General features: G+C 39.1%; 3 protein-coding genes across 3 annotated transcripts in view; 1 reads left to right on the top strand and 2 right to left on the bottom strand.

The window, feature by feature from the left end:
• Window positions 1–2,106: 2,106 nt before the first annotated feature.
• Window positions 2,107–4,634, bottom strand: LOC102304141 (gamma-crystallin N-A). The gene is made up of 4 exons (XM_005924624.2): window positions 4,543–4,634; window positions 4,096–4,344; window positions 3,488–3,633; window positions 2,107–2,356 (listed from the first exon to the last, which is right to left on the bottom strand). The coding sequence occupies exons 1-4, from the start codon at window positions 4,561–4,563 to the stop codon at window positions 2,221–2,223; spliced, it is 552 nt and encodes a 183-aa protein (XP_005924686.1). The 5' UTR covers window positions 4,564–4,634; the 3' UTR covers window positions 2,107–2,220.
• Window positions 4,635–5,702: 1,068 nt separating this feature from the next.
• Window positions 5,703–7,160, top strand: ly97.3 (lymphocyte antigen 97, tandem duplicate 3). The gene is made up of 4 exons (XM_014334335.2): window positions 5,703–5,822; window positions 6,206–6,275; window positions 6,517–6,639; window positions 6,864–7,160. The coding sequence occupies exons 1-4, from the start codon at window positions 5,718–5,720 to the stop codon at window positions 6,968–6,970; spliced, it is 405 nt and encodes a 134-aa protein (XP_014189821.1). The 5' UTR covers window positions 5,703–5,717; the 3' UTR covers window positions 6,971–7,160.
• Window positions 7,161–7,244: 84 nt separating this feature from the next.
• rheb (Ras homolog, mTORC1 binding) overlaps window positions 7,245–10,391 on the bottom strand; it is a 9,901-nt gene continuing 6,754 nt past the window's right edge. Inside the window, exon 8 of the mRNA XM_005924623.3 lies at window positions 7,245–8,839. Coding sequence (XP_005924685.1) covers window positions 8,747–8,839 — 93 coding nt within the window. The 3' untranslated portion in view covers window positions 7,245–8,746. The remainder of the gene's footprint in view (window positions 8,840–10,391) is intronic.

The following is a 10,391-nucleotide window of genomic DNA, read 5'->3' as shown; positions in this document are numbered from 1 at the left end:
ATCATAATTATTCCGAGGCTAATTGATTAATGCAACCGAAGGTATAGGTGAGAATGCAATGTGTGTGGACTTTTTCAAAGATTTTTTTTAAATTGAGGATTAATAGCTAATGCTTATGAATGTGAAAGGAAGCTTGTACAAATGCAGAATTATCTCTTTTTGCTGTATGCATAATACACCACGTCGTCCTCTGTGTCAGTGTGACAAATAGCTTTTGCAGCCCCACAAGTACTTAAATAAATTCTGTCTGTATGATCTTTTATGCATAAGTTGCGGTGCTAAAAATAGCTGACCTAATTTGGAATAGCACGTTACCATAAATGCTGTTTAAAATGCGTTCGTTCTAATTACCATCACACAGTATTAAATATAAGATATATAATATGTAGAGCTACCAAGACAGAGCTAACCGTGCTACATAATGTACTGGCAACCTTTATTTTTGTTCTTTTTTTAAAGTGTGTGACAATAATCTCCCAGAGTGTTCAAATCTGATATTCTACTAATAGCTCATGTTAAAATGTTATTGTTTAACACCATCAATTTGTGATCTTACATGTTTTTGTGTCAAAGGATTAGTAAGTTCATTAACTTTCACAGTCAACAGACAGTTGAGAAGTATTTCCCTCATAAGGATTAAAGTTCATTGCTTATCCAGCTTCTCTTTTATGAACTCCCTACTTAAAAGGAAACGTGTGCCTCCATTAGAGCAAGTAGTCAAGGTGTATTAATAGTAAGGTGCATAGATTCCTTCCAAGCATTTAAGGCTCACTTTTTAAAAATTGAGGTCTTTTGTGCAAAATAAATAGTCCCGTCATCACAGAAAATCAACAGCGACATTGTTAAAATGCCATTAAGCCTTCCACATCGGCCCCTCCACTCTTTCTCCTACTTTGACATTCTGACTAATGGCATGTTGGTGACACTCAGCCAATTTATGCAGCAAATGGCTTAGGAATAGGGTTAGCCATAGGTAATCGCCCTTAAACTAGTCCAATTCAGTGTAACTTAAGACAAAGCATTTCCTCATTAAGCTATTCTGTATTGACCCTGTAACTCAATAGAGGCCAAGAGCGAAACCTTGTAAAGATAAATGTTCTGTTGTCATGACAGTTGGAAGAGAAAGCACATGAGTGCTCATTAAAGGTCCAGCGGCCACAGCCCTGGTGTGACATTTGTAGAAGAATGAGAACATGTGGGAAATGATGCAGTGGCACATTAAAAGCATGAAAATATGAGCTCATAGTGTTACAAAGGACTGTTAATTACATATCCGTTTAAGTATACCAGCCTTTCACCTATTGTGTTGCATTGTAGATGGCATAAAATACATTGGATATGTGATGTGCATTGTCAGATTAAATTACAAGATTAAAAAAAAAGAAGTTTATACTGGAAATTGTGTTTCCTGTTCTGTTTTTGGTTTTTTTTTTTTACTGTAGCATACACATCATACAAAGCATGTAGCAGATTAATTTCAGGTGTTAATTATGCCATGATCCTTAGATCACCCTGAGCGGAGTGTCAATACTCCGCAGTAAAATAGATAGATGACACTAGGTGGTAGCAGAGCTCCCAAGTGCAGGCACAGCTGCTTTGCCGCCCTGTGCAGAATCTCTCTTTCTCTTTTGATTTATACACTGTATATGTAGGAAGGACACACAGTTTCTCCTGTTCAGTGCTGACTCTGCAGACCATTCACCTGTGTAGGTGCCAAAAGACTGGACATTTTCATTAGAGCGTTTTCTATAGTTGATTATCAGGCAGTAAGTTCTTTTTTTTCAAACTATTACAACAATTTAATTGCCCCCCTGGATAAATAAAATTCACATACATCTATTAATCTGCGTGGGAGTGGTATTCAGGATATCTTAACTTTGCAATGGATCCATTAGTTTACGGGAAAGCACAGCACTTAAAGCAATTACCTGAATCATAGCCTGTAGCCATGTCTACAATGAAATGCGATGGTTAAGTTGGGAGCTGCACAAAAAGTGTGCATTAATAGAAGAAAACAATAAATGGAAGTAAGATTGAAGATGCTGTAGGATCACTACTTTATTTGAACCTTTAAATAATTCAGTACAAAAATAAAACAACAAGCAGTGCCAAACATTTTCTTCATCTTTATTATCGCCCCACAGAGCCACGTGTGAGATGACTTGACAGTGTAGTCGATCTATTCCCTGCAGTCACACTGACAGCGATAGTGAGATGGTTTTAAAAGTAGTTTGCAACCCTGCGAATAGACTGGATGTTGGGGTTCTCAGCCTGCCACTCCATGTGGGTGCAGTAGTTTCCTCTTTCCACGACGTACATGCGACCACGGTAGTTAGGCTCCTCGTACAACACCCACCTGTTCAGTAGCAGTGAATAAATAAGAGCTAATGGATCAAACATGTAATAAATTAGTGCAAAGAAAATCAGCTTACTAAACAGTTTCGGGCAGTATTCTAATTTGGTTGATGTTTAAAGATTAAAAACATAAAAACACATTTTCTTCTTTGCTTTTGCTGAGATCAGTCGGTGTAGATAGTTTTGCTTGGATTTGCTGAGGCTTCAAGAAGTCTGGTTTTGAGATAGACTCTTTCTAATGTAATACTTGTTGTGTAATGGTGCCTCCAATAAAACACCAACACTGAAGAGACAACTGGCAGCGTATAAGTAGTGGGAGAAACAGACACCCTAATTGGTCTCTATCAAAGGCCCTTTCGCTGACTTTGAACCTCAGAACATTGTTGTTAAAGCCCCAGAATGCCCCACCTCTGAGACTTCAGAATTTTGTTCATGCCACTAACAATATTGACCAATTACATGTGAAGATCCAGTCAAACATTGCTCTTTTTCTGATCCACAGTAAATTCATTTTCTTTCTTTTTCTCTCTTTTTAAAGACTGGCATTCAAGATAACTATGTTCACATTTTCTTAAACTTATTTCCCACCTTTACTTTAATATTTATTTTATTTTTTCTGTATTTAGTCAGTGTTTTTTAACAAGTCTGCTTTCCGCCAAAGAAGTAGTCCCTATTAAAATGATGAAAACATCTGTTTTGCTGTTACACTGTTAAAGACTGTAAATTTTTTATGTGTGAGGTTTAATACGGAGCAACACATTGGTCATTGGTCTGGCACCTAGAAAAGTTTGCCCTGCACATAAGCCAGACTGGACTTTCTCTGAATGCTAGCCTTTGTTTTTCTTTTAACCCAACCTGTCTGCTTTCTACGCCTACAGAAAATTAATACAGATCATATGTATTTGTGCTTACATTTGTTTATGGAACTATCTGCCTTGTTAAGTACAACAAAAGACAAGTGGGAAAATATATATTGTGTGAAATGACCTTGTAACAGGTCAGTCGAAAGTGGCCAGTTTCACAAAGGTTTAGTTCATTACTTAAGGATAATGAAGGAAATGTTTTAGGGCATGTCTTATGCACTCTTCTCTCAGTTAAATCAAAAAGTATAAATGGCCTCAAAGATACGTACGCCCCATCTCCATAAACTTTGATAGAGTTGATGCAGTTCTTGGTCAGGCCTCGTGCTTGGAGAAATGGGCAGTCGTCACACAGCTCCACGCACTGGCCAGAGAAGTTGTCTCCCTCGAACAGCTCCATCCTGTAGTGCTCTCCATGCTGGGAGGATAATGACATGCGTGATCGCTGAGTCAACAGTGTTTGACTTCAGCTCTCTGCAAACGACCAAGGCTTTCTCCTTTATGTGACAGAGGCTGTATTGTGGGCACAAAACACTTGCACCTATAGAAATCTAAAGGTTAGAACATGTGGAGGATGAAATATAAGTGCAGTTCTTTAAGCTGATTACATAAGTATCAGATGTAAAAACTTGAAAGTTTCTTTGATGATGTCTGTTATGCAAAAGTAGATCCAACATTATTACTTTGAACAAACAGAGGCGCACAAATGAGGCCACACATGTGCCCATCTGCCTGTGTTTTTAACCAACCAAATATTTGTCTGTCCCTGGGGTCTCTATCTTTTGCGCGCACACACACACACACACACACACACACACACACACACACACACACACACACACACACACACACACACACACACACACACACACTCTCTTACCATCCTGATTGGTTTGCAAGATCCCATGTGATCATTGTGGGCATTCCAGCGCTGGAATTCAGGGTACTCTCCATGCTCCAGAATATACTGTTGGCCCTTGAAGTCTGGATGGTCGAAGCAGACGAAGGCCCCGCTCTCCACACGGACAGAGTTCACTCTGTTCATGAACCCTCGGTCCTGGAAGTTGTCACAGTCGCTGCAGATCTCCAGCTTTCTCCCAGTGAAACATTTCCCCTCATAGAAGACAATCTATATTCATAACAACAGTGAGGATTTGAGTATTTCCTCCTAATAAACAGTAAAAATGTTGCATATCAGTTTAGCTAACTGATATGCAAAAAAATCATCTAAGTTTGGACCGGTCATCAAGATGAATGTGATTGTGATTAACTTTTGTTGTGAAACACTGGCCTAAATCTGTGGCTGCATTCTTGTTGTGGTACTCACCTTTCCTGAGTACTGAGACATTTTCCACTGTTGGCTGTTCCAAATTACTCACACAGTATAGGAGTGGACAAATTTGGACTCCCAGATATATATGGACAGCACAGAGTGTGGTGGTATCGCGAGAGAGAAGCAACAAAAGCACAACAATGGGGGGTTTAGATATTTTGCCACATGGACAGTTTCCCTTACATGTGCCAGTGCTGATATTGGAGTTTGGCTCGGGAGGACGAAACAATAGCGGGAGAGAGATTTTGCTTTGATTGGGCTTTGAGAGTGATGTTATACTGAGGCGGAGGGGGTTGCAGGGTAATATTTGGGCTGTGTCCAGATGAGGGAGGAGATGGGGAGGAAAACAAACACAGAGAGGGAAAGTTAAAGCAGAGGTGAAAGGTTGGCTCAGTGGAAACAATAAATCTGTCATCTTGTTTTGAAGTGCTGATAGAACCTATTTTAAAATGAATATTAATGGAAGGAGTGTGTGCAAAGCAGCTCACGCGTTTTAACCGAACGAATGTTTCCAAGAGTTAGACCAGGCAGTCTATGCATGCTATGCAAGTTATTGCATGGTTGTAAAGCACGTTTGTCACCAGCTTTTCAACTATGAATAGATGTAATTTGATGTGGACATACTGTAGGTAGAAGTGAATGTGTGTAATACTTTGCACTATGTAAGATATCTTAGTTTCATGAGCAGCAGCTCTGAAGGACTTAAAGGCATTTCCTTTCATTGTTTAACAGCAAGTGGCTGTTCCACCCTTTTACTTTCCTTTCATTAGATTTATATCAAGAGCAGATTCATGTCAGGGCCTTGGTAATGTTTTGATTCAAATCAAATTTGGTCAGTACAGGTTAAAGAGCACTTAAACAGAGGTATTACAGGTCACACATGATCCACCTTAAGCAAACACAATGTACGTCTGACTCTTTCTGATTCTTTCTTTCTCTTATTCCCCTGAGGTACAAATGTATCTTATAGAAATAGATATATGAGGTTGAACTGAATGCATACATTGCTATTAGCAATTCTCATGAATTATAGACTGTACAGTGGATAAAAGGTGGACAGCTCGTGCTTAATGAGGGCATCTGAGCATTGGAAACTATGACCCCTGAACACAGTGTACTCGGATGAGTGCGATGCTAAGTATATAGACTTAAAAGAGCCACAGCACCTAATGGGATGTTACCATGACAGTGCAAAGTATGAAAGGGTTTATATAAAGAGGGAAAGCCGATGTCCTCTCAGTCACTGGGAGAAACCAAGACAGACATACAGCAAGGTATGTATGTGTATATATAAAAGACTTTTTTCAGACAAATGCAGTTTGTCTTTTAGATCTTGTCAGCAGTTTTTTGGGAACATTTTTAATAACATGCATATAACATAGGTAATGATGTAGTTTTGGGATCATATATGATCTGTCAAATTTAAATACTGCATTGGGATATATGGACACATTTATATACAAACTATATAATTAAACTATATATACTCACTCAAGAGTGTGTCACTTTCTAGAGTCTTATATGACCATTAAACAATACTCAGTACAGGGAAAAGTTTAAAATACATGGTAAATGTCATGAATTAAAAGTGCTGGAATTTGGTGTTTTGAAAGCACTTTGTGTCCGTGTTATCAAGCCTGTGCTTTATCTTGCATAGGCTGCAATGCTGAACAGAACAATGAAGCTGTTGGTCTTGGCTCTTGCTGTCGCCCTGCTATTTACAGCCGGTGAGTCTGTCACTGATTCTCCACTGTATAAACATAACCTCTGCTGCTGTGCAACAGTGAGCACCATTTTCTTCATTATAAAGTCTTCACTGCAGTGAGCTACAACCTACACAAACCACTCTTTAACATCTAAATTAAAACTTCTAAATCCTTGGTAAATGCTATTTTGTCCCAAGATACATTTTGGCCACATTATGACAGAATTTATTCTGTAATCTTCTTTCTATTTCTTGGTTTTCAGGTGAAGCCCTGGACTGCCACCGCTGTGTCCCAAAAAGGGCTGGAGGTAGCTGTGAGCTCACTGTAGAAACATGTAAACCAGAAAAGAATGGGTGCGCTGCCGCCAACTTCCTCAAAGCACCATGTGAGTTCCTCATCTTATATTTCTTCCAGTAGGGAAAGGGGCGAAGAGTACAAGAAGCAAATTATGTTATATAATAAAAGCATGACTTTGATCAACTTTTTGCAGGATAAGGTCACATAGAGCAGAGATACTATTCCTTGTATAATAATGGAGACTGTCAAGTGTATGTGAATTGTGTAAATGTTTAAAAAATGAAACATAACCTTTTCATCTGGCTTTCGTAGATGGCCATTACCAGAAATGCATGGATCTGGACAGCTGCGAAATGTTGAAGATGAACGCCTACATTAATATGAAGTGCTGCAGCGAAGACATGTGCAACACCTTATAAAATTCAACATCAAAGAAAATTACAATTTACTGCAGTCCAGTGTGAGTAAGGCACTTAACCCCCAGTGAATCCTGCAGACTGCAGCTGCTTCGGGGAGAACCCAGGTGTGAACACATTAAAGCAGCTATTTTTAGAAAAATATACTCTGAAGTTCCCTGGACTGAAAAATAAAATACTTTGAAAAAGCGCCTATGCTTGTCCTTATTCTTGTGTTGACACTAAGTTTCTTTTTTTTTCTTAAAGAGCCAATTACTAATCCCCAAATAGGCAAATGTTAGAAAATCTCATCATGTTATACTTGCAACAGACTATTATCTGGGTTATTTCTTGTAATAAAAGCTCTTCCAAGTAGTTCAAGGTTTTACTTTAAATACCTCAATTTACTTAAAAACTCTTGTGCTACTATTAAAGGAACAATAGCTCACTGATTATCATTAAATTGGACTTATTATGCTCATATCCGGCTATATATTTGTATTTCTGGACTAAATTAAACGAAACTTCCATGAATACCAGTTCATAGAAATTCTTCTTCTTTTGTAAGAAAGTATTGTAGCCTCCCAGTTCATGTTCTAGCCATAATAAGTTGTTATAGCTCCCTCCCCCATCTCTTTAAGTCAGCCTGCGTTTGATTGGGTACATCTCACAAACAAAAGTTTGAACAGCAGATGGCTGCAACTCCTGTTCTCAGTCAGTGCTGGATACCTTAGATGTGCCTCTAAAGTGTTGTAACTGCTCCCTGGGGGGAAAAAAAGGAAAAGTAAGCATGGAATCAGCATTTAGTTATTATACTGCAATGAGGTGGAACAAACTTTTATTACTTTGCAGTAAATCATTACATCATTATTCTCCTTGTGCTTGCATCCTGCACCCTTTTCAATTTATTCCATCTTTTACGAAGAAGCACAAAGCATTCAACAAATCAAAACGGCTAAGTACTTCTCTCTTTTTAGCCCAAACATATCAATTATCATTAAAAGGGTGCAAACAAAGAGAAACACCCTGCCTTCCTAGTGACAAAACTCATTAGCTAACAGCCTCTGCAATAATTCAAAAACACAGCCTGCTTAGATAACCACTTTTCGCTTTAATGATTACAATCAAAAACATTTGTACAACATTTTCAACATTAGAAAATGAATGCAGATTTTTTTTTCTTTTTTTCTTTTGGCTGACAGTATCTGCTATGAAAACAAACCAAGGGACAGAGAAGTGGGTACGGTGTGTAGATGAAGTAGAAAAAGAGATGCATATGGATGGGACCAAACAGCAGGTGATGTATCAGAAAAAATGACTGTGTTTATCTAACCATTTTCCAGGCATATGCATGGCTGATAGATATGACAATCCTCTTATCTCATTTTATTTAAACAGGGAAGGGGCTAAATGGAAGCTGCATATCGGGAAGCAAAGATTCATTGAGCCACTGCTAACTTAGTTACAGTTGTCATCATTTCCGATATAGGATTTTTCCTGATACATCTGTGATATTCTGTGTTTTGCATCAGTGCCGAGCCCAGAGACGGAGGGGCGGGTTGTGGAAAATGCAAGACAAGGAGCCACCACTTGTCCTTTTCTTTTATCAAACACATGAAGAAAAACAAGGATGACAAAAGGGAATACTGATAAATAACAGTGGAATCAGAGCCATAAATAGACAATATTGGATATTTAGGACCCTGGGGGTGGAGTCAGTTGAGGTGGAGGAGAACTGGCAGCTAGCCTTCAAGTAACGGGATATCCCAGTGCAGTGTCCTGTGTGTTGATTGGGCGGCCCTACATCATGGAGCAGGATGTTTTTCCTGGCTGCACGCCACCGTCCATCTTTTCTGCCTCCAGGATCATCCTTCGGAAAACCTCCACGGCCGTCTAAGAGAGCGCCAAACACACACGCACACACACACACACACACACACACACACGCACACACACACACAAACACACACACACAAACACACACACACAGACACAGACACACACACACACACTGTGTGAACACTCACATCCACTGGAGCCTCACAGACTTTAGTCACAACAGAGATCTCATTGTGTTGAAGTTGAGCACTATTGCCTCTAACTTAATTTGAAGCTGGTTAACTGACATCCTGAATATGAACTTTGCTACTCTATGTTGAGAAATATATCCAGCAGCAAACAGAAGGAGGGTTTGTTTTGTATTTCACATGTGGCTAGTTTACTGTTGTCTACTATTAGGGTATGATGGCAAAGCTGGTGGCAAAAACGGTTAGCATCAAAAGAATACCGAATAAACACATTTTTGTCTAGGGAGGATAAACTATTGTTAAAAATACATTAGTGACATTTAGTCTACTTGGAGGGAGGAAACACAGTGCTGACATATTGGTCTACACTGCAATGCAGGGGCCGTGAAAAGTGCCAAATGATAGGTCTCGAAAAGGCAGACTGTGTGGGCGCTTCAAGCACACCTGCTATTTTGGGCTGGCTTAAGTGGAATATAAATCAGAGGTTGATTGTTGACTACTAAATTCACTCTTAGCCAGTCAAATCACTGGGCTCATTGCTGTGAAACAGCTAATGCACAAAGAGCTAAGGGACTCCTGTTGAGGTTTCATATTGGTGTAAAGCAGCACAATCTCACTACTGAAGAATACTACCTGATAACCACATTTTAAAGCACGATTGGGAAAGACAGTAAAGCCCAAAATCCCTCTGATATCAACATATGAGCATGCTTATGATGGGTAAAAAGCCTTTAAAGCCACAAAACAAAGTGCTGTAGGGGAGTGTGTGTGCAAAGGGATAAATGTGGCTTGCAGCATAAAAGTGTTTTGAGGGCTCAGTAAGAGCAGAGAAGTGCTATATGAGTACTAGTCCATTTAGCATTTACCATATGGTACTTTTTGCAAAAGAAAGAAGGCAGTGACAGACAGGACTGATGAGCCACTGTGATCCTACATCTCCCACATTAACAGTGCCAGTGCAATACATATCATAAGAGACCCAGTCTGATGTGTGTGCTATTGATTGGACTTTACTTTGAGGCAGGCTATCTGTATGTAATTCAATAAATAGAAAAATAGTGGAAGGTCATGCAGTGGCATTGCAGCTGCAAGACTGTAATAAAACAAAGGAGAAGCTTTTCATACTGTATAAAGCAACTATAGGCGACAAGTTATTATCTCCTGGACTGATGTAAATCAGTGCAGACTGCTTTATTTATCTGGTTTCCTGATTTTTTTTAAAAGGACATTTTATGCAGATTTAAATCCAGCTGTATAATATGCCTTTAATCACATTTCAATTCCAATGTCACTTCATACGTTCGATATTTGCTCTTCACAGTAAAGCGACTGCATATCAGAACCAGATCGTCCTGGGGTGTCTGCTTTAATGAAGTGGAAGACAAACATAAACATGTCACTTTGCATTGTCTCGTTTA

This window comes from Haplochromis burtoni, unplaced genomic scaffold (genome assembly GCF_018398535.1).
Source record: "Haplochromis burtoni strain Fernald_Lab_line unplaced genomic scaffold, NCSU_Asbu1 Contig_78, whole genome shotgun sequence".
In the NCBI taxonomy this organism is placed as follows: domain Eukaryota; kingdom Metazoa; phylum Chordata; class Actinopteri; order Cichliformes; family Cichlidae; genus Haplochromis; species Haplochromis burtoni.
Note: the sequence above shows the minus strand (reverse complement) of the source record. Positions and strands in the feature narration are given on the sequence as shown.